A 24,881-nucleotide genomic window follows, 5' to 3' on the forward strand; every position below is an offset into this window, starting at 1 on the left:
CGCGAGGTACATGTGCCAACGCACAGGTAGACCGACTCCGGACCCTGCAGGACCGTCTTTGTCACCCGGGAGTCACACGGTTGTACCATTTCATAAAGGCCCACAATCTGTCCTACTCCGTTGAGGAAGTAGGGACAATCACCAGGGACTGCCAGGTCTGTGTGGAGTGCAAGTCGCACTTCTACCGGCCGGACCGTGCATGCCTGGTGAAGGCTTCCCGCCCCTTTGAGCGCCTCAGTATGGATTTCAAAGGGCCCCTCCCCTCCACCGACGGTAACACGTATTTTCTCAGTGTGGTCGATGAGTACTCCAGATTCCCCTTCGTCATCCCATGCCCCGACATGATGTCTGCCACCGTCATCAAAGCCCTCAACACAATCTTCGCTCTGTTCGGTTTTCCTGCCTACATCCACAGTGAGAGGGGATCCTCCTTCGTGAGTGATGAGCTGCGTCAGTTCCTGCTCAGCAGGGGCATCGCCTCCAGCAGAACGACAAGCTACAACCCCCGGGGAAACGGACAGGTAGAGAGGGAGAATGGGACAGTATGGAGGGTTGTCCAACTGGCCCTACGGTCCAGGAACCTCCCGGCCTCCTGCTTGCAGGAGGTCCTCCCTGAATGCACTACACTCCATTCGGTCACTACTGTGCACCGCCACTAACAACACACCCCAGGAAGTCCACATCCAGAGTGTCGCTCCCGACTTGGCTCGCAGCTCCAGGACCCGTCCTGCTCCGTAGGCATGTCCGACTCCACAAGGCGGACCCGTTGGTGGAAAGAGTGCAATTGCTCCATGCAAACCCCCAGTAAGCCTACGGCCGCCAGAAAACTGTCTCCCTCAGGGACCTGGCACCAGCAGGTCACACACACACACTCACACCCCCGGCCCGGCACCATCCTTCCCTCCCCCGGCACTCCCAGCAGCAACCCTCCCGGGACCATCCGTCCTTCCCCTGCCCACGCTCGAGGATGAAGAGGATTTCGGCATGCTCCCGGAGGCTCCGGACATCAGACCAGCATCGGCATCGCTGCCACCACTACGTCGCTCCCAGCGGCACATCAAGGCCCCAGACCGGTTAAACCTCTAACTGGTCCACTGGACTTCAAAAGACATTTTTTTCCCTCTCTATCAAAAATTGTAAATGTAAATGTAAAAAGAAAACCATTTGTTGTATATAGTTCTCCACCAACCCCGCCGGACTCAATTTTAACAGGGGGTGAATGTGGTAAACCACTGTTGCACCTCTATTAGGTGATGTATGGTAGGACCTGTAGTCGCTGCCTGCTGGCTCCGCCTAGTAGGCAGAATATAAATATATGTATCCTCCATGTTTAAGGAAGTATTTATAGCTTTCAGCTCAGATATGTTCCACTGAAAAAGAAAGATTTGAGGAGAAGGATGCACAATATGTGGCTAACTAAGGAAGTTAAGGGTTAGTGTCATATTAAAACAGATTTTAGAAACCAGCAATGAGTGTCCATAAAAAATAAGGAGGGAGGAATTGGTGTATGAAAGAAAGATGGATAGAAATATGAAAACAGATGGGAAGAGTTTCTTACTAATGTAATCGTTGGTTGGACTGAATTTGTTTATTGTCACGTGTACTGAGGTACAATGAAAAGTATTTTTCTGCGAGCAGCTCAACAGATCATTAAGTATATGGGAAGAAAATGGAATGAAAGAAAATACATAATAGGGCAACACAAGGTATACAATGTAACTACATAAGCACCGGCATCGGATGAAGCATACAGGATGTAGTGTTAATGAGGTCAGTCCATAAAAGGGTCATTTAGGAGTCCGGTAACAGCGGGGAAGAAGCTGTTTTTGAGTCTGTTCTTGCGTATTCTCAGACTTCCGTATCTCCTGCCCGATGGAAGAAGTTGGAAGAGTGAGTAAGCCGGGTGGGAGGGGTCTTTGATTATGCTGCCCGCTTTCCCCAGGCAGCGGGAGGTGTAGATGGAGTCAATGGATGGGAGGCAGGTTCGTGTGATGGACAGGGCGGTGTTCACGACTCTCTGAAGTTTCTTGCGGTCCTGGGCCGAGCAGTTGCCATACCAGGCTGTGATGCAGCCCGATAGGATGCTTTCTATGGTGCATCTGTAAAAGTTGGTAAGGGTTAACGTGGACATGCCGAATTTCCTTAGTTTCCTGAGGAAGTATAGGCGCTGTTGTGCTTTCTTGGTGGTAGCGTCAACGTGGGTGGACCAGGACAGATTTTTGGAGATGTGCACCCCTAGGAATTTGAAGCTGCTAACCATCTCCACCTCAGCCCCGTTGATGCTGACAGGGATGTGTACAGCACTTTGCTTCTTGAAGTCAATGACCAGCTCTTTAGTTTTGCTGGCATTGAGGGAGAGATTGTTGTCTCTACACGACTCCACTAGGTTCTCTATCTCCCGCCTGTATTCTGACTCATCGTTATTCGAGATCTGGCCCACTATGGTCGTATCGTCAGCAAACCATCTTCCATGGGATTTGGGCGTCACCGGTTAGGGCAGGATATATTGTCCATCTTTTATTGCCCTTGAGAATGAGGTTGATGGAAGCAGCTGCTTCATGAATCGCTGCAGTGCATGTGGTGTGAATACACCCAAAATGCTGTTAGGAAGGAATGTTGACCTTCTGGTAGTGAAGGAACGGTGATATATTTCCAAGTCAGGGTGTTGTGTGATTTGGAGGGGAACTTGGTGGTGTTCCCATGACTCAGCTGCTCTTGTCCTTCTGGGTGGTAGCGGTCATGGGTTTGAAAGGTGCTGTCAAAGAACCCTTGGTGAGATGTTGCAGTTCATCTTGTAGATCGTATACACTGTTGGTACACATTGGTGCCACTATGTTGGTGGTGGAGGGAGTGACTGGAAGGGTGGTGGAAAGGGTGCCAGTCAAGCAGGCTGTTTTGTCCTGAATGGTGTTTAATTTCTTCAGTGTTGTAAAAATGCTGGCGTTCTACTCCAGACTTTCCTTCAAAAAAATATACAGCTATTCACCTATCTGCAGGGGGCTGGCAGGGACCCGGAGTGTTTCACGCAGCTTTGGCTGCCGATGCAGGCCCTCGCACCTCCGGTTCCGAGTCCACGCATGCACACTGAGGCGGCCTCTGGCGGTCGAGCCGAACGCGATGGTGGACTCAGCCGGCTACCGGGACCAACAAACAAGGTCCCAACGATCTGCCCGCGCCATTCCATCTAACCCACCCGATCGCCGCCCCGGCCACCCATAAGGCTCCCCCCCGGTACTTGATCCCCCCCACCCCCCACCAGGGCGGCTGCGGACTGAGTCCCAACCGGCCATACGTCGTTAGAACCACACCGTCGGGCATTCGACCGGTCGGGACCAGAGCATTGCTGGGAGAGCCTGTGGCAATGGCCCCCCAGCCGTCCCGCGTAAATCGCGCATGAGCGATTCTCCGGGGACCATTTGGGTCGTCCTTTTGCTTCCGTTCGTGTGGATTCTGCGGAGAATCCAGCCCCAGGTCTTTCCTGGCCAACCACCCTCATTGTACCCTCCATTAACCTGAGTTCATTTGAAACTATTTTCTTCATACCTCCTGTGCTTACTGTACGATATATACTGTTTCCTCGTCTGGCATTACCTCAGTTTCAAAAACTTGTTTTCAAATCCATCTTGTCTGTCCCTTTCTTTGTAATTTTCTCCAGCACCATTATACTCCAATATCTCTGTTCTCCTCCAGTTCTGATCTTTTGCACATCCCCGCTTTTAAACATTCCACCATAGTCCAGGCCCGAAGTCCTGGAATTCTATCCTTAAACCTCTCCCTTGCTCAAGTTCTCTTTCCTTCAACTGGATATTCCTTAAAAATCTCTTTGACCAAGATTTTGTTAACTGCCCTCATATCACATGTGGCTTGGTGTAGATTTTTAAAATAATTTTCCTTTGAAGCACTTGGGAAAATCTTACTACCTTAAAGGAGCTACATAAATGCAAATTGTTGTTGAGACATCTTCCCTCCTGACATGCCAGAAAGAATGTGAAATAAAGTGACCGATCCAATTTCTTCCAAAGACAATGAACCCCTTTTTTTATTTTCAACTGGGCGCGGCTACACTGCTCCCTCAGTCTGAAATTGGTAGCTATAGAGTGCACAGTACTTCTATGAGTACCCAGGTTGTACTGGAGACTGGGCCTGGCTGTGAGTGGCACTCTGTACATGTGCACAAGGTTCTGCTTTCTAGCCAAATTCTTAATGTCAAAGCTCATGGGCGGGATTCCCCACCCCGCCGAACCTGTTTTCCGGTGCAACGCACCCTGCCGGCAGCAGGATCCTCCTTCCCAGCAGCCGGCTAATGGAGTTTCCCATTGTGGACACCTCCAGGCCGTTGGGAAATCCGCGGGTGTGAGTGCGCTACCAGTGAAATGGAGGGTCCTGCTGATGGAGAATCCAGCCCCACATGTTTCCTCATAATAATAAAGTTATGAAGTATGTTTGCAAAGTACCCAAAACCTAACAAACCAGCATTGCACTTTCAAAATCTATCTTCACAAAGCACTATTGGTGCCTTTTCAGTTCAACATCATGTTCTCATGGCTGTATTGGAAGAGCAAGACGTTCTCCTGGTGTTGTTACCAACGTTTGTCCTTTAACTAACCCATATCTCATTAGCAGATCGTGCGGGTGTTGCTGGGTGCTGCTGAATTTCCTCCATGCATACACTTCAAAGGCAATTAACTGGCGACTAAGCACAGGTCCATTTTTCTCCATTTTCCTGCTTCTGGCCTTGGGGAACTGGATACATTCAAGGATGTGACAATGGCCAGTTTTTTTAATAAACCCAATGCATACTAGTTGGACTGATCTAAACTGATGGAACGTTTAATGATGAGATTATGGAACATGAAGTGGAGTCATTGGGGATGCCAGTCTGGTGTCAGTGAAACATCTGAATGCATAACTGCAAAGTTCCTTTTTTTAATTTGGTGTGTAAAAGCACTGGCAGTATGACTGCAAGCTGTCTCTGGAGACAGCAGGGGCCATTTCTCTGCTGCTCACCAAATGTTTCCAAGTAGTTTGCCGGCCAGCTCATAAGGGACTGTTTATACCATGCCAACTAGTGTATTTGGTTATTCTATTTCTGTAAAAGCACAGAGGGTACTGACCTTTAGAAGTCTTGATAAAGCATTCCATACAACCTGAACAGAATTGTGTATCCAAGCAAAGAACTAGGCCATATGCTTATGAAATCTGATTTGTGTTCTGGCACATTCATTGTAGCTTGATCTCTTTAAGAATGACTTGTTCTAAGTAAAGTAAGTACAGCCTGCTGGATTTAGTTTCACCATTTTCTCTTGTCCTTGCTTTGATCTCAAGGTTTGCTTTTTTTAAAACAAATCTGGCCTGTTATCTGATGCCTTGAATCTTCTCAACAGTCCATGTTGCTCTTATTAGCACTGCAATTGCTAATTGCACTGAAGCAGACCAAATCCATAGGTAGCAAGATCTGGACAACATTCATGCATACATAGGAGCATACAAATTAGATGCAGGAGCAGGCCATTCCACCCCACGAGCCTGCTTCACTATTCAATAAGATCGTGAATGTTCTGATTGTGGCCTCAACTCCACATTCTGCCTATCCCTGATAACTTTGGACTCCCTTATCTACTCCCTTATCAGTCAAGAATCTATCTAACTTTGCCTTAAAAATCTTCATTGTGTTATGATCCCAGCTGATCTTTATATTGAACAGGTCTGATCACAGAGTGGAGCCTGGCTTGATTGATCCTTTTTTTTTGTTTAGAAACCATGGAAGAAAGCTACTGAACAAACTCACAGGAGTCTACTGATGAATTTTTAAACACCGTTATACCATACTCCAAAGTAAATGATGTGACTCAAGCAGATTACATGGATTTCTAAACAACCTACCCAGACATTCATTATATTGTGAGCTGACTAGTCTCACTGAAACTCTGGGAGGAATTTTACTGTCCCACCACAACAGGGGTGGGCCATAAAATGTGCTGAGCCATTCAAAAGTCCATTGTCTTCGGCGGGACAATCCCACCAGCAGGAGGGGCTGTAAAATTCTGCCCTCTGTCTTTGTCATGAGGATTTCCAAACTCCATATTTGTCGAACTCCCCTTTGAATTCTCTTTAAACGCTGCTTCCACTCAGATGATTTCACAAGGATCCACCTCCAGGGTTTCAATCCCACCTTCTGAGATTCCTTTCCTCAGTTCTTGGAGTCACGCTTCACATTCCAAGCACACTTTCAGATCTTCAGCCATCCCAAGCAGACCATCACTACTCCAAAGTGATACCTTTTCCACTGTGGCCCTCAGTACAGAGTCACCAACCTTTGGCTGCTTCCTCACATCTTCGGGGCTTCTCTTGAGCCCACTTTACTTCAAGTCTGCTCCCTGCATTAACTTGAAGCCTATTTCTCTGCTCGTTTCTCCCAACTTTACTTAAGACCTGTTTCTGATCTCTTGTCCCTTATCTGGGACTGTCTTCTGAGTCCTGTTTGAGACCTTTGTCCCTGCCTGGGACTTTCTTCTGGAACCACTCCTTGTCTTCCTCCCGGTGTCCTGCTCCTTGGGACATCTTGCTTCTAAAGGCATCCATTTCAGGTCGCCTGAGCTACAGTTTCACCCAATTTCATTTCTTTGTTTAGATTCCTTCTGTACAGATGCACAGGACTGGTTCCCAGCCTGACGAATTAAAAAGGACTAACTAAACACGTGCGGAGATTTCCCAGCGGCGAATATGGGAAAGGCCTGAATTATGTTAAAAAAACGAACTGTTGATTTAAAAATCAGGGTATATTTCACAATTGACACTGCCTCGACTGCCAAAGATTCGGGGCCCTCTAAGACAAAATACTTCTCACCTTTGTCTTAAATGGGAGATCCCTTATTGTTAAACTGTGTCCCATTATTCTAGTCTTACTCAGAAGGGAAAACGTCCTTTCAGTATCTACCCTGCCAACTGTTATGTTTCAATAAAATAACTTCTAATTCTTCTAAACTCCAGTGGATACAGACCTCAAAAGATAATCCCTGCCCCTATCCTAGGTATCAGTTGAGTGAACCTTCTCTGAACTGCTTCAAACACGTTTACTTCCTTTCTCAAATATGGAGACCCAAATTGCACACAGTACTCTATATGTGGTCTCATCAATGCTGTGTCCAATTGTCGCAAAACATCTCTAATTTTATATTTCAGTCCCCTTGAAATAAAAGACAGCATTCCAGTTGCCTTCCTAATCACTTGCACCCGTATACTAATTGTTCCTAATTCATGTATCAGGACACCCAGATCCCTCTGTACGGTGTTCTGCAATCTTTCAATAATGTTCTTCCTGCCAAAGTGAACAAGTTCACATTTTCCCACATTATATACCGTCTGCCAAATTTTCATCCACTCACCTAACCCATGTCCCTTTGCAGATTCCTAATGTCCACTTCACAACTTACTTTTGAACCTATCTTTGTGTCAGCAGTAAATTTTGCATCCATACATTTTGTCCCATCATCCAAATCATTGATATAAATTGTAAATAGTTGAGGCCCAGCAACGATCTGTGCAGGTGGGAACATGTTTAGGTTGATATGTGGCAAGCAGTATTTTCACCACACAAGTTTTGGGCAATGGCCATCTCCAACGAGAGACAATCTAATCATCTCGTCTTGACAATCAATGGCATTATCATCGCTGAATCCCACATTATCAACATCCTGGGGGTTCCTATTGATGAGAAACTGAATGGGAGCAGCCAATGTTGCCTCACACCGGCAGGGACCTGGGTTCAATTCCAGCTTTAGGTGACTGTGTGGAATTTTCACTTTCACCTCGTGTCTGCTTGGGTTTCCTCCGGGTTTTCCGGTTTCCTCTCACAGTGCAAAGATGTGCGGCTTAGGTGGATTGGCCATGCTAAATTGCCCCTTAGCATCCAACAGAATATGTTGGGTTACAGGGATAGGGTGGGGGCATGGACTTGGGTAGGATGCTCTTTCAGAGGGTCGGTGCAGACACAAAAGGCCGAATGGCCTCCTTCTACACCATAGCGATTCTATACAAATATTGTGGCTACAAGAGCAGGTCAGAAGCTGGGATTTCTGCAGCAAGTAACTCATTTAATTCCTCAAAATCTGTCCATCCTCAAGACACAAGTCGGGAGTGTGATGGAATAGTCTCTAATTGCCTGAATGACCGCAGCCCCAACAACACACAAGAAGCTCAAAATCATTTAGGACAAAGCAGCCAGCTTAATCAGCATCCTATCCGCCACCTTCAATATTCACTCCCACCGCCACCAATGCACAGTGGCGGTTGTGTGTACCAATGGACAAGGCGTGCTGCAGGAACACACCAAGGCTGCTTCAACACTTTCCAAACATATTAACATAAGAACTAGGAGCATGATAGGTAATTCAGCTTCTCGAGCCTGCTCCGCCATTTAATGTGATCATGGCTAATTTCATTTAGTCCTCAACCCATAACCTCTGCCACCGAGACAGACAGGGACAGCATATGCATGGGAACACCTGCAGGTTCCCCTCCAAGCCACAAACCATCCTAACGTGGAAATATATCACTAGGGTGGCACGGTGGTTAGCACTGTTGCTTACGGTGCTGAGGACCCGGGTCACTGGCTGTGTGGAGCATATCTGCGTTGGTTTCACCCCAACATATGGGCAGCACGTTAGCATGGTGGTTAGCACAGTTGCTTCATAGCTCCAGAGTCCCAGGTTCGATTCCTGGCTTGGGTCACTGTCTGTGTGGAGTCTGCACGTTCTCCCCGTGTGTGCGTGGGTTCCTCTGGTTTCCTCCCACAGTCCATAGGTGTGCAGGTTAGGTGGATTGGCTATTCTAAATTGCCCTTAGTGTTCAAAAAGGTTACGTAGGATTACTAGGTTACGGGGATAAAGGGGGATAGGGTGTGGGGCTTGGGTAGGGTGCTCTTTCCAAGGCCGGCGCAGACTCGAAGGGTTGAATGGCATCCTTCTGTACTGTAAATTCTATGAAAAACCCCCACAACCCAAAGATGTGCAGGGCTATCTGAATGGCAGCAGCGGGTAGCAAATTTAGTGCCCATTTGTGGGCAGATTGGGGCCAGCTGGATGGGTCCCACGCTGAGGCCAAAACCTGACAAGGGCCTGGATGTGGCTTGCTTGTGGCTGGTCAGGGGGCGAGCCCCTGATGCCTCTTATTCTTAAATCCTCACCAACCAAAGCATCAAGGGTCAATGGGCTACAGCTGCAGACACAGACCGTCCAATAGGAGGGGTGCCCTTCCCTGTACCCCTCCCTATTCCCCTCCCTGCATGGGTGGCCTGAAAATTACCAACCTCACCAGAGGGTGCTTCAAGATGGCAGCAACCTTGTGGCCCCACTCCTACAGTGGCAGCACCCACATCTGCTGTCAGACAGGGTTGGCAGCCTCAGAAACTCGCCCACCTGCTTTAATTGGATGGCAGATAGAGAGGTGTCCAGTCAGAAGACTACCTCCCAAATGCATCAATGGGAGTGTTGCCAGCAATCACGGGGATGGGCCTGGAAATCGGCGCGATTATTCTTTCTTTAAAATATTTTTATTGAGCGTTTGACATGTTCGATTCCATGCTTGGGTCACTGTCTGTGCGTAGTCTGCACGTTCTCCCTGTGTCTGCGTGGGTTTCCTCCAGGTGTCCGGTATTCCTCCCACAAGTCCCGAAAGACGTGGTTGTTAGGTGAATTGGACATTCTGACTTCTCCCTCTGTGTACCCAAACAGGCGCTGGTGTGTGGCGACTAGGGGATTTTCACAGTAACTTCATTGCAGTGTAAGCCTACTTGTGACAATAATGAAATTATTATGTTTGGGCCCTTGTGCTTGGGCACAAGGAGCCAAACATAAAAGCTCTTTGAAAGAGCTTTTCAATTACACCCACTCCCATTCTCTTTCTATATAACCCTTCAAGTTTTCCTTTTTAAATATTATTCCAGTTCTCTTTTGAAAGTTACTATTGAATCTGCTTCCACCATTTAAGACACCACAATCTAGATTGTAACAATGTGCTGCATCGTTCTTTTTTACCTCGTCTTGCTTTGCCAATTATCTATAAATCTGTGTCTACTGGTTCCTGACCTTTCCACCTCTGGAACCAGTTTCTCCTTACTCTATTAAAACCCTTCAACATTTTGAATACTGCTGTTAAATTTTGCCTTAACCTTCTCTGATCTAAGGAGAAGCACCCCAGTTTCTCCTGACTCCGTAGCGTAAGAGTATTAGCCAAAGTTTCAGATGAGAATAGTTAATTTGGCACATACCAGGGACTGACTTTACGAATCCTCATTGGTTCAAGCCACACAAAGCATTGCACCTAACAGCTGGTCAATTGGGAAATACCCTCCTCCCCAATGCCTTTCTTGGCAAGGAAGAACCAAGTGTGCTGTTTGCATTAAAGTCTTTGTCCTGGCAAGTGATGTTCAAGGAAGGAGTTAATTTTTCAGAGGGAAACTCTGAACATGAAATTTAAACTAACTGCTTTATTGAAATAGAATTGATCTGCCTAGATTAAACCTAGATTCGGCCTGGCTGAACCAGGCTATTTGCAGCCTTGGAGTTCTATTTGACGCTGAGCTATGGTTCTGACCCTTATCCTGTCAATCACTAGGACGGTCTACTTCCACCTCAACAGTCTTCAGCCCTACCTCATCCCATCTGCTGCTGAAATCCTCATTTGTGTTTTTGATATCTCCTAATTCGACTACTCCATTCATGCTTTGACTTGTTTCCCATTGTCCTAATTCACAACTAGTCATGTTTGTCCATCACCTGTGTGCTAATATCTGTTGGGTTAAATTTTAAATTTGCATCCTTGTGTTCAAATCCCTCCATGACCTCGATCATCCCTATCTCTGTAACCTCCTCCAGTCCTCAAACCCTCGAAGAATTCTCCATTTCTCCACTTCTGACCTTTTGTGGGTCCCCAACTTTCTTTGCCTCACCTTTGGTGGCTGTGCCTTCAGCTGTGGTGGAATCCTTCCCTAAGCCTTTAACAGTGGCAGTTGAAGAATCTTTCCCATCTGCTGACCATGTCTCCTACACTCTGTCCAGTCACGATTGTCCCATTTGTTATACCTTCTTTTTCATTTTCCTCGCTGAAAATATTCCTCACCTCTATCAAATTACCTACAGTCATGGAGATGATCTTTTTTTAAAGTATTTTCATTCAAGGCTTTTTACATATATACAAGAAAATATCAGAAGACCAAAACATCAACATGAACAGAAACCCCAATCCCCAACCTCCCCTGATACCAATACCCCGCCATCCTAATTTTATCCCCATAACCGCCCACAACTCTCTTTCTCTCCCTCCCCCCCCCCCAAACCCCCGCTGACCCCTCAATCTCCACCGTGAAGAAATGAATGAATCCACCTCCGGGTGAACACCTGCTCCGATCCCCGCAAAGCGAACTTGACCTTCTCCAACTACAGGAATTCTGCCAGGTCACTCACCCAAACCCCCGCCTTCGGTGGCTCGGAGTCCCGCCAACACAACAAAATCTGTCCCCGGACTATCAGGGAGGCAAAGGCCAATACATCGTCCTCTCCCCCACCTGGACTCCCCAATCTTCCGACACACTGAAAATTGCTGCATCCAGACTCGGAGCCACACTCACACCCAGAATCTCGGACATAACACCCGAGAACCACTGCCAGAACCCCTTCAGCTTTGGACACGCCCAAAACATGTGGATGTGATTCGCAGGCCCCTTGCTCACTGCCCATGCCTATCCTCTCCACTCCTGCAAATAACCGGCTCATCCTTGCAATTGTCATGTGGGCCCTATGCGCCACCTTGAACTGGATGAGGCTTAACCTTACTGAGGACGCATTAACCCTCCCAAGGGCTTCTTTCCACGTCTTGCCCCCCCCCCCCATCCCATTTGTGCTCAATCTCCCACCAGATTACCCTCCCTCTCCATCAATTCTTGTAAATATCTGACACCCTCCCTTATATCATCCTCTGACAACAACTTATCTTGCAACACTGGAGGCGGCAGTCCCAGGAAGGACAGCACCTCTCTCCTCATGAAATCTCTCACCTGCAGGTACCTAAAACCATTCCCTTTGGACAACTCGTACATTTTCCAAGTCCACCAGACCTGCAAACTTTCCCCCTATGTACAAGTCCCTAAAGTACTCCATCCCCACCTGCTGCCACCCCCAGAACCTCGCATCCAACTCCACCGGCACGAACTTATGATGTCACATATCGACGCCCACAAAGACATGCCTCCCAACCCGAAATGCTACCTGCACTGGCTTCACAACTGTAACACCACTGGGCGTACAGAGTACCTGACCGGCGAAGATGGAAGGGGCGCCAACAACTGTGCCCTCAAACCTGTCCCCCAACACAATGCCGCCACCATCCACCCCCACACTGACCCCTCCTACATCGCCCATTTCCTCATCATTGCGACGTTCGTCACCCAATAATAATTTTCGGCAAGCCAGTCCCCATCCTTGCCCCCTCTCCAGGAACACCTGCCTCCCCCGTGGGATCTTCCCCGCCCACACAAACCCCGGAATTATCCTATTCACCTTCCTGAAAGAGGACTTGGGAACAAAGATAGGGAGGTTCTGAAACACGAACAAGAACCTGGGCAGCAATGTCATTTCACCATCTGCACGCGCCCCACCAGTGACAACGGCAGCACATCCCACCTCTTAAAATCCACCTTCATTCTCTCCACCAGTCATGCCAAGTTCAATTTGTGCAGATGGGCCCAGCTCCGCGCCACCTGGATCCTGGATACTGAAAACGGAAACTTCCCTAACCTCCTCTCCTGCCTTCTACCATTAATCGAGAACAACTTATTCTTCCGCATGTTCAGTTTGTACCCTGAAAACCGGCCAAATTCCCCCAGTATCTCCATGATTCTTTCAATGCTGTCCACTGGGTCCAAAATGTAAAACAACAAACCATCCGCACATAGCGAAACTCTGTGCTCGGCACCTTTCAGCTCCATCCCGATCCAGCCCCTTAAGGCCCGAAGTGCCATTGCCAACGGCTCTATTACCAAGGCGACAAGCACGGAAAGCGGCCACCCCTGCCTTTTCCCCCCCCGATGTAACCCGAAGTGTCCTTAACTTGTCCTGTTCGCCCAAACCCTCTCCATCAGCGCCCTGTACAACAACCGAACCCACTCCACAAACCCTGACCAAACCCAAACCAGTCCAGCACCTCCAACAAATATGGCCACTCCACCTGGTCAAAGGCCTTCTCCGCGTCCATTGCCACTGCTACCTCTACCTCCTGGCCGTCTGAGGGCATCATAATTACATTAAGCAGCCTGTGCAGATTCGCCGACCACTGCCTTCCATTCACAATTCCCATCTGGTCCTTCCCATCGACATTAAGCAGTGGTATCAGGCGGTACGCTCCACACTGCTCCCTTTTTTCTACTTCCGACTGACTATCGCATATCTACCCCCCCCCCCCCCCCCCCCCCCGCCCTCGGTCGGCCACAACACTTCCCCCCCCCCCCCCACCTGATTTCAAAATCAGGGAGATGGAAGCCTGTGACAATGTGGAGGGAGCCCCCCCTATCTCTCGTCTCAATGTAGGTCCTCATTAGCAGTGGCCCCAGCTCTGCACCAAACCTCTCATAAAACTCTACTGGGAACTCGTCCGGCTCCTGGGCCTTATCTGCCTGCATCGCACCCACGCCGTCCCTCTCCCTCCACCTTGGGGAACTCCAACCCAACCAGGAACTGTCTCATCCCCTCCCCCTCCAGGAAGGGCTCCAACTCATACAGCCTCCTGTAGAAGGCCTCACATACCCCATTCACTCCCTCTGGGTCCATCACCACCTTACCTCTCTCATTCCTCACCCTGCCACTGATGGGCCACCACCCTACTCGTCTTTTCCCTATACTCATTCACTAGCCCTCTGCAACTTCCCCCGTGGACACTAACCCGAACTCCATCTGGAGCCTCTGCCTGTCCTTCAGCAACCTTTCCTCTGGCTTCACCAAGTACCTCTGATCCACCCTCAGAATCTCTTCTACCAGCCTTGCCCTCTCCTCTCGTTCTATCCTCTCCATATGCACCGGATCAAAATAAATTCACCCTTAACTACCGCCTTAAGTGCCTCCCACAGCGTGGCGGCCGTGTCGTTTAACTCCACATAACCCCGAATGGCAGCCCTCACCTGCTCGTGCAGTCCTTTAACCGCCAACAGCCCCTCATCTAAACTCCACTGCGGCTGTTGGACCGCCCCAGAACCACCTACAAATACACTCAGTGTGCCGTGTGGTCAGAAACCACAACCGCCGACAACTCCGAGTCGGCCACCCCCACAGCAACGCCTTATCCATCACAAAAAAGTCATTCCGGGAGTACACCCGGTGCACATGAGAGAAGTCCGAGAACTCCTTTGCCCTTGGCCTCCCAAAGCTCCATGGGTCCTCTCTCCCCATGCGCTCCATGAACTCCCTCATCTCCCGAGATCCAAATTTGGATCGAAGACTGTATTGAAATCGGCCCCCCATAACCAGCCGATGCTTGTTCAGGTCCGGGATCCTCCGTAACACCTGCCACAAAGTCCATGTCATCCTAATTCGGGGTATAAACATTCACCTTGACCACCCCATTCCCTCCAACTTCCCTCTGACTATCACAAAGCTATTTCCCGGATCGGCCACATCGCTCCCCACCTCAAAAGCCACTCTGTTATTACCCAACACCGTCAGCCCCCTCATCTTCATGTCTAACCCAGAGTGGAACACCTGCCCCACCCATCCATTCCTCAGCCTCGTCTGATATCCCAACTTCAGGGGTGTCTCCAGCAAGAGCACAACATCTGCCTTCAAGCTCCTCAAATGTGTGAAAACACGCAACCATTTAACCAGCCTATTCAACCCCCGCAGGTTCCATGTGACCAGCCTGGTCAGGCCCCCCCCCCCCGGTCGATCAACCACACCCCTTTCTAAGCCAGGCCCCGGCCCGCGCTTCTCCAGGCCCGCCTCCAGATGACCGCCGCCATCTCCCTTTCCAACAGTGCCATACCCACCATGCCCATGTCAGCAAACCTTCCCCTCCCTCTTCACCTTCACACACCGAAACAAAGAGCCAACCTGATCCCCCTCTGCCATACCTTCGTCCTGACAACCCCCCCCACTTCACTCCCGCTAACTAGCCTGCCCAGCCAGCATGGTGGCCCCCACCCAAGGCCTCGGACTTTCCCTCACCCTCACAGTCCACCCATCCCCCCCCCGCAAAGAATCAACAAACAAAGAGAAGCAGAATGCACATTCACCATCACCGCTCCCCCTTCATACCCTGCCTCAATCAACCCACCCAATAAGCCCCAGAATTTACACAGAACTCTTCAAAGTTGAATGTCCTCACACTCCCAGTCCATGGTCCCTCATAAAGTCCTTTGTCTCCAATGGCAAGACTAAATAAAATTCCTGCTTTTGATGCGTCGCCCACGAGGGACCAGGGTACAAAACACCGAACTTCACCCCCTTTTATGTAGAGCTGGCCTTTATCCGATTATACCCGGCCCTCCGATTGGCCAGCTCCGTACCCAGGCCCTGGTAAATCCGCAGCTCACTCCTCTGTCAGTAGGACCACTCCTTGGTCTGCCTCTCCCACCTCAAGATCCTCTCTTTATCTATGAACCGATGCAGCCTCACCACCATCGCCCTCGAAGGCTCCCCCAGCTGTGGCCTCCTCCTCAATGCTCTGTGCGCCCAATCCACCTTGAGGGTCCGGTTAAAGGCCCCCTCCCCATCAGCTTCTCCAACATGCTCGCCACAAACCTGGTGGCCTCCGCACCTTCAATGCCTTTGGGCATCCCAACGACCCTCAAGTTTTGCCTCCTGGAATGGTTATCAAGTTCCTTCAGCTTCTCTCTCAGCCTCTTCTGGCTATTCATCACCACCCCCATCACCGCCTCCAGCGAGGTTAGCCAATCCTCAAGCTCCACCATCGAGTCCTCCACCTTCTGGATTGGCAGGCCTTGAGCCTCCTGTCTCTGCTTCGTCCGCTCGATCGCCGCCCTAAGCAGCTCCACCACCTCGGCCAAATCCTCTGAGGCTTCTTTCCTCTACTGCTGGAATTTACCATTTGGGGATTCCACCAGCTGCTCCCTCGACCACTGGGCAAGCAGCTCTGGCCCCTTGCTCTCTGCCATCTTCACCTGTGTAGCACCATGAAAACTTTCCTGATCCAACTGCTCTCTCTTCCTTGTGGCGCTCCTCGTCCACTGATCCATATACCAACCTCACCAGAGGAATATTACCATCCCTGGCAATCATGTACCTTTTACCCTCAAACAGCACATAATTTGGGTGGGGTAGGACAGAAACAAACCCACACTGAACGGGAGCCACCAAATGTGCGGCCACACACTCTATGGCTGCCACCAGAAGTTGGCTTGGAGATAATCGAAGGAACTGATGAGGAACTGTTCAACGTATGCCACCTTTAATCCAAAACTAAAATCACTCCAACCTCAGTTATTGAGCTTCAATATGCAAATAATGCGCGTGTGCGCTCATTCAGAACCAAGCTTCAGGTCATTATCAATTCCTTCTCCAAAGCATAGGAGAAAATGGGCCTTTCACTAAACGCCCATAAATAGAAGGTCTTCTTCCACCCAGCTCGCAAAGCATAACATATGTCCCTGTCGATTTAAGATCAATGGCAAGATCCTGGAAAATATGGAAGATTTTCCATATCCTGTGAGCCTCTTCTCGCGAAAGCTCACATAGACTACAAAATTCATCATCGACTCCAATGTGCTAGCTTGACTGAGGAAAAGAGTATTTGAAGGCCAGGACCCCAGACCCGAGATCACAATGGTTTACTGGGCAGCAGTGATTCCCTGCACTCTGCCAGCAAGCAAGCAACAGACAACGTACTGCAGCCACCTCAAAGCATTGAAGAAGTATCACCAATGGTGCCTTCCCAAGAGCCTCCAAATCTGGTGGTAAGAAAGGCAGTCCAAAGGTAGTTTCCTCACTCTAGGTAACATGCTCAGCATCTGGGCGGCAATCACTCCGAATCAACTCTGCTGGGCAGGACATGTCATCCATTAACTTGGCACCAGATTCCCTCAGCAATTCCCTCAGAACTCAGTTGTGGCAGGAGACTCCCAGAGGGACAGCAGAAACGCTTTAGTTATGTCCTCGAAAGTATCCCTGAGAACATCAAATATCTCCACCGACTCGTGATGTCCCTGGCTTGAGAGCGACCAAAATGGAGAATTTTATTTGTGAAGGCACTGAACATGTTGAGAGACTTTGTTGGGAACGCAGAGTGCATAACCTGCAAACACCTCGGCCGGGATCCTCCCCTACCCGGCGGGGCGGGGGGTCCCGGCGGGATGGAGTGGCGTGAACCACTCCGGCGCTGGGCCACCCCAAAGGTAAGAGAGGGGCCAAGCACTCACCGTGAGGGGCTAGGCCCGTGTCGGAGTGGTTTCCGCTTCACCGGCTGGGGTGGAAGGCCTTTGGCGTCACGCCAGCTGGGGCCGAAAGGACTTCGCCGGGCGGCGGAAGTCCACGCATGCGCGGGAGCGTCAGCGGCCACTGACGTTATCCCCGCGCATGCGCAGGGGGGTGTCTCTTATGTGTTGCCCATCGTGGAGGCTGTGGCCAAGGCGGAGGGAAAAGAGTGCTGCAGGGCACAGGCCCTCCCGCGGATCGGTGGGCCCCGATTGCGGGCCAGGCCACCGTGGGGGCACCCCCTGGGGCCAGATCGCCCCGCGCCCCCCCCCCCCCCCCCCCCCAGGACCCCGGAGCCCGCCCGCGCCGTCTAGTCCCGCCAGTAAGAGAGGTGGTTTGATTCTCGCCGGCGGGACAGGCATTCCAGCAGCGGGACTTCGGCCAATCGTGGACCGGAGAATCGCCGGGGGGGGGGGGGGGCGGGCCTGCCGACCGGCGCGGCGCGATTCCCGCCCCCGCCGAATATCTGGTGCCGGAGAATTCGGCAACCGGCGGGGGCGGGATTCACGCCATCTCCCGGCGATTCTCTGACCCAGCGGGGGGGGTCGGAGAATCCTGCCCCTCATCTTCCCCAATCCTTAAAGCGCTATCTGCCCTACATGTGGCAGAGTCTGCAGATCATGCATTTGACTTATTGGTCATCTCTGAACCCATCAAACTGGATTGGTAGAAAGCTGCATGAGATCCAAAGGGACTGCCTGCTCCACCATAAAACTGACAAAATACAATTGCCATTTTTCTTTACAGACAGATTTTGAAAATAACCTGACATGTTCTGAAAATAATGACCAGCCCAGTGAGATTCTCTCCTACCTACCTGAAAGGATTGGTATTGCTATGCCAAACCATATATTCTTATGTGGTTACTCTCTTTTTGCCATATCCATGGGTGCTATCATTCTTTGAAAGCTTTCAATGGATTTATTTAAGATAATTCGGCTCAGATAACCTTGCCCGAAGATAACTTGGACCAATTAAATAAATTTAGATAAGTGTTGAATTCGAAAGAGCTGCCAATCAAACAAAAATGAGCACGTTAACAATATGTCTGTAATTGAATTGTTTGGCCATATCCTTGGAAACTTGGCTTGGACAAAACATCTTGTTAACATCTGCATCAAAATAAGCTGTTTTCTGTAAATGAAGCTGAGTTAAATTCATTGTGCACTGTGACAAAGAATAAACCTTTGAGATATATCAGCTACAAAAGTTTCATTTTCACATCATACACAATTCATCCTATCCTAAGGTGCACCTTTTGTTTGGGCTAGAATTCTGCATATGTGCCTCCTGTTCAAGCAACACTCCAGCTTATTTATTCATTCTTCCATGTCAACTGCCTTCCACAGACTGCACTCAACTTGTTCTTGCCTTAAATGTATTTTAAATTCCAGCCTATTATCCACCATACAGAATGTGAAGGAGTGCACAGCTTGAGGAATGAGGAATACCGTGTGTACAGGTGAATGTTCTGTAAATCGAAGTGCTTGATGTAAATCAAGAAAAACATCAAACTACATTCATATTGCACTACTAAATGTCCCAAAACACTTCACTGGAGCATTATGAAACAAAATTTTACTTTGCACCACATAAGGAAATATTAGATCAGCTGAGCAAAGGTTTGGTCAAAAAGGTAGTTTTAGGAAGCATCTTAAAAAAGGAAAGGTGTAGGAGTAGAGGGAGGGAATTCTATCCAGCCGCTTTGAACATTCACTGGCAGCAGTGTGTACTATCTACAACAGGGTTTTTCAAACTCAGGGTCGCAACTGCGGGTGGGTTGCGAGCAGGTGTTCAGAGGGTCGAGGAGTGATCGGTCGCAATATTCCTGATTATGGGAGAAGCACCCAACGGCCTTGACTGGCTTTTAAAAATGTCGGCCGTGACCGGCTTTCAAGAATGCTGGCTGTCCCACGCATGCCCCCTCAGCCAGATCTGGCAGTGCGCAGGCCGGAGCCCAGCGGGGCAGACCACCATCTCCTGATGTCAATGCGCTGTCCCAGGACCAGATTTGGTTTTAAATGATGGAGTCTTCCCGCCCGAATCACGGCAGAGAACAGTACACTGACATCACGCACCCTGTATGTCAGTGCTTTGGGGGTGAAATCACGGAGAAGAGATTCCTCCATTTTGTAGCTGCCAGCAAGCAAGCAACAGGACTGAAGAATTGAAAATGGACGTTTCATAATAAGGAAGAGAAGGCCAGAGACACAAACGGGCCAGGATCTCGCAACTAAATCTGCTGGAGAGAGCTGCACAGGAGAGTCCACGGCAGGACAAAGCAGTGGTGGTGTGAGCTTCTCGGGCTCGTCCACAGCAGGTCAAAGCAGTGCTGGTGTGAGCTCCAGGGCGTCTGGTGAACAAACCATTAAGAAGAAAATGAAATCAGGAACAATGCAGTACAAAGATAATTTCTTGAGGTATGGCTTTATTAATTGTGCCAATGCAAATCAGGATGCAAAGCCCTTGTGTGTTATATGCAAATGCATGGAAAATAAAAGTTTCATACCCTTAAAACTTCAAAAGCATTTTAAGACTTAAGTATGGTGAGTTCGAGGACAAACTTCTGATTTATTTCGAAGGATGCAGCGAGAGCTTAAATCGACAGTTGAAATCCTTAGCAGAAATGCTACACTGGGTGACAAAGCACAATTAGTCTTTCACTTGGTAGTTTACTGTGTTGCTAAAGATAAAATGCCCCACATTCTAACAGAGAGATTAATTCTCCCTGCAGCAACAGACATAGTTTGTACGGTCCTAGATGAGAGGTTAGCTGAAAAACGGAAATGCATCTCACTTAGTGGCGCGCCGAATTTGAGATATTGTTGTGAATTTAGAAGCCCAGTTTTTTTTTTTTTGTTTAAACTCGGCACAGGAGTTCTCAATACAACTGGATGAAAGTACAGACGTTTCAGATTGTGCAACCTTGCTAGTTTACGTTAGGTATTGTTGTAGAGAAAAATCCCTTGTACCAGTGCAGTCAAGAGGCCGCGTCTCAAGGCAAGGTTCAAAGCGTTGTTCTTTATTGTACAATTACTTAAGCCTTCAGGGAGACCCACGCAGCCAGCTCAGAAACAGTGGCTTGGTCCACGTTGATCTTAACAATTACACATTCGCTCTGGATTTTTATAGGAATCCAAATTCGAGCGGGAACATTTGCTCATACATAATAGTTAAAGGGTAGTTTTGATTTAGATCTCTCAGACACGTTTAAACTGAGAATATGCATCTTTGTCAATTTGCATCTGTATGGTGTGTGTCCGTGTTGATGAGATTATCTGTGCTCGCTCTGGTGTCCCTCCCTTGTCAATTTGCATCTGTATGGAGTGTGTTCGTGTTGATGAGATTATCTGTGCTTGCTCCGGTGTCCTTCCCTTCTCTAATGTGTTTCCCATTATCACCCTGATGTGTCTCCTTAACTAAATCGACCTCCGATGCCTGTGGCTGTGCTATGCTTTTGTTTCTGTGTTTGCTAGATGAGGTGTTAATGTCATCTTTGTCCTGTTGTGTGTGCGGGGGACGCTAATCTAATCTATACATTTCTTTTATTCCTTCTATTCTGGTTTCTTTGCCTGCCTTGGCCATTTTATTCATATATTATTTCATTCTTTTATAAGTCTTTGCAATACAGTTGTGCCATATATCCCACTGCCAGGGTCTTGACTCGCAGATATCCCGATCTCCTGGCCATGGGGCCGTTTTAAGATGCAGCTTTGTGCTATTGCTGGGCAGAACAAGTGTCTTCCATCAGTGCAGAAGGGGATTTAAACGAATGTCCATCCGGGTGTCCCCTTCTGCATTGTGGGCACATTATATTATAAACGGTGCCAATCAGTCCAATAAAACAGTCCAATAAATGTTAAACGGTGCCAATCAGTCCAATAAAACAGTTTCATAAATGAAGAATGTTTGATGAGATGAGATAAAAATATGGTCTTGGAAAATGGCCTACTTCAGTATGTTTGGCACAATGGATTTGTTGAGGATTTGCTGTGTTGCCTGACATTACCAACCAACACGGCATAGAGATTTATGGAACATTGAATAGTTACATGGTTGGAAAGTGAAGATTCGACTGGGTTCATTGCAGAGGACAGCCAACATGACTGGGAAAAACAGTGGAGTTATAATAAGGATTAAGGAGGCAGCTGGTCAGGATGTTGTTTGGAATCATTATAATATTCACCATGAAGCATTGGCATTGAAGGAATTCCATCCAATCTTGAAGTGGTGTTGAAAGGAATTGTAAAAGTTGTGAATTTCATTAAAAGCAGCGCACTCAATACCAGCCTCTTTTTGAGACTTTATGTTCTGATATGGGGGCTGAGCACACAGTTATTGTGCCACACAGAAGTATGTTGGCTGTCAAGGGTCGGGTGCTTTTCAGAGTTTAGCAACTGAGGTATCAAATCCTCCTTGAGAAATCGTCCCCTCTGGCCTATTTGTTTGGTGATGAAAATTGGATGCTAACTCTGTCTTACCTTGCAGACATCTTTTTAATTCTAAATGAACTGAACCTCAAATTGCATGGGAAGGATGATGATTAATTTCGGCACTGTGAAGAAATAGATGCTTTCCAAAAGGCATTGAAAGTTTGGCAAGTGCGAGTACAAAGCCAAACTACTAATGTTCCCCACATTGCTATGATGCATCGAAGAAAACAGTTAGTTTTAGTATTAGTAAGGGAACTGGCAATAGACTGGCAAGCCATATTCAGTCTCATCTGGATGCGCTGATCAACAGCTTTGGCGTTACCTTCCAGAGGAGAAGTTTCAGATTTTGAGAGAGAAGCGGCGGATGAAAAATCCTTTTGAGTTTGAGACCCCAGAATCAATTATTACTTACAGCGGACGCCAAATGAAGAGACTGAACTTCTACATCTTACTTGTGACAGCACATTATAAACATGCCACAAGTCAATGAGGCTGTCAGCATTCTTGGGTAGCATCTCTGAGGAGTATCCAGTGGTGAGTAAGACAAGCATTTTGTTGCTTTCGCCCTTCGCAACGACCTACATGGGTGAGATTGGATTTTCTGTCCTCACAAAGATGAAGACCGCACAAAGGAACCGGCTGAACTCTGCACCTGATACGCACATAGCCCTCTCCTCCTGTGAACCTGATTGGAGTGAGATCGTGAGGACCAAACAGGTTCACGTGTCACATTAAAGGTAAGAGAAAATGGTGCGTTGCGAAGGTCTGCCGGCATAGGTCCCGAAGGTCAGTTGGTAAAAGTGGGTCCCGGGAAACAAAGTGTGAAAAACACTGATTTACAAGATGTACTGCAGCAACTCACCAAGGCTCCTTTGACAGCACCTTCCAAACCCGAGACCTCTACCACCAGCAGACAGATGAGAATATCACCACTTGCAAGTTCTCCTCTAAGCCATGCACTATCCTGATTTGGAACAATATCACCGTTACTTCACTGTCACTGGGTCAAAATCCTAGAACTCCTTCCCTATCGGCATACCTATACCACATGGACTGCAGTGGTTCAAGAAGTCACTTTGCCACGACCTTCTCAAGGGCAATTCAGCATGGGCAACGAATGCTAGCTCTGCCAATGACACCCACAAGTGAATAGCTTTTTAAAAATTAGAGAATTCCATGCTGCTCCTAACATTAGTTCTGCACAGCGAGCCACAATTAATATAACATCACGCACTCCAGGTTCAAAGCCCAATGCTGTAAATGAACCTCAACTGAATAATGAGTTTCTTACGTACAAAATCAGTTTGTTTCCCTGTTAACACTTTGCAAACTTGATTTTACAGATTGTGATTCTCAAACATTGATCGCTGCCAGTGCTTATTTATCCTTGTCAATCTCATTTCTTCGAGCTAGTCACCATTTTGATTGATTGGTTAATTGAAAATGCCAGCTAGAAACTTGACAGCTCCTGGTGCCTCCGATCTCAGGTCATTGACTCAAAACAGTCCCATATTCTTAGATCTTCGCTTGGCAGAACATGAAGCAACAGCAGTCACAAAACCATTACAGTTCATGCAATGTCCTCTCAGTAGGACAATATGTTCTGTTTATGTCTTGCTGCCCGGGGCAACCTTGATAATTCTGCTATTTTCTCCCTAACACTCTTTGCTTGTCTCTCCATCTGAAAACATGACCAAGCTTTTGGTCACCTACCCTATTTTTTCATTGCGGCTCAGTGTAAAATATTTGGCTGATAACATTCTCCTAAAGCCCCTTGAGACGTTTTCCTACGTTTAAGGTGCTATATGAATGCAAGCTGTTATTGTTGAGGCGATATTTTAAACACAGATACGAGCTGTAATGTGTTCTTCGATTGTTTCTCAAGGAGGTTGAAGAGTGAATGCTGGCATTGCTGTCAGGAGAGCAGGACTGCTTTTTTCACTGCTACGTAAGGTGCTGATAATTGGTTGCAAGGTTCCCCTACTGTACAGCCTCTAACGTGACTGCTTAGATTAATGGGAGCAGGCTTCAGCAAGACTTGCAGACTGCGTGGTTTGAAATTGGAGAAGGGAGATGTCTATAAACGTCTCGATTATACTGCATACAAACGCTTAGGGTTCCAGACAGTGAATTTCTTAAAGGTTATTTTTTAACTTCACCTGAAGATTAAAGCTTTTGGCGTATTTATTTTGGCAAACAAAAATCTGCTTCTGCTACATTTTATTTCGTTGATTCAGACGAGACTAAATATTGACTTGGCTGCTACTAACTTGCAGTTCCTGTGACACGGGGGTGAGTTTTGGCAGCATTGCTTGGAGTGTTTGATGGTGCTCTTAGTCAGCATTTCCTGATCTGGTGGACAACGGCCAATGATTTCAGCATCCTGGGTGCCTTGGGATTTGTATAGCATTCCTACCGAAATGCAAGGCTATGCCCGCTGGTGTGTGAAGAGGCAAGCATGGTGAATCTGTGTACACCAAGCCATGACCAGTGTACACCTCCATCAGCCCAGCCGAGTTGTGAGGGAATAAATCCGCATCTTACGTGGGGGAGAATGAGAAGTGTCATCCACGTGGACTGAAGAGGCTGCTCTTTATTTTGTCTTTTGGAAGATGAAATGCTTCTCTCGGTATCTGCCTTACATCTTCAGACCTCCCAGTACAATCTTCTCGTCAAGCTGCTACACAGAAGGTAGTATATGAAAGGGCGGAAGGGTGGTGGGGGGGGGGGGGGGGGGGGGGAACAAAGATTGTTTTTAACTGACATATCTTGCTGCAGCCCTTATCAGTAGTAAAATATTTTAGTTGTTAATAAAGCCCTGTAGAGGTGCACAAAGCACTTTAAATTCTTCAATATGCAAAGTTCCAAGATTGTGTCATATTAATTAAGGTGCCACTGTTAGCAAATAATGTATTTTTTAAGTCTCATGACTGCATGTAGCGACTCTTAAAACAGTTTAATTAGTTTGGCCAATTGC

At 48.1% G+C, this 24,881-nt stretch overlaps 1 protein-coding gene across 2 annotated transcripts in view; it reads left to right on the forward strand.

Moving 5' to 3' along the window:
- Window positions 1-24,881, forward strand: part of LOC140426748 (serine/threonine-protein phosphatase 2A 55 kDa regulatory subunit B beta isoform) — an 892,336-nt gene that overhangs the window by 161,620 nt on the left and 705,835 nt on the right. The window contains exon 1 of one of the 2 annotated variants that reach the window (XM_072511887.1): window positions 23,972-24,595. The exons of the other annotated variant lie outside the window; for it this stretch is intronic. Within the exon in view, the coding sequence (XP_072367988.1) occupies window positions 24,517-24,595 (79 nt within the window). The 5' untranslated portion in view covers window positions 23,972-24,516. Of the gene's footprint in view, window positions 1-23,971; window positions 24,596-24,881 lie in introns of those variants that run through there. 2 annotated transcript variants of the gene reach the window in all.

The sequence above is a fragment of the Scyliorhinus torazame genome, chromosome 7, assembly GCF_047496885.1.
Source record: "Scyliorhinus torazame isolate Kashiwa2021f chromosome 7, sScyTor2.1, whole genome shotgun sequence".
NCBI lineage: Eukaryota > Metazoa > Chordata > Chondrichthyes > Carcharhiniformes > Scyliorhinidae > Scyliorhinus > Scyliorhinus torazame.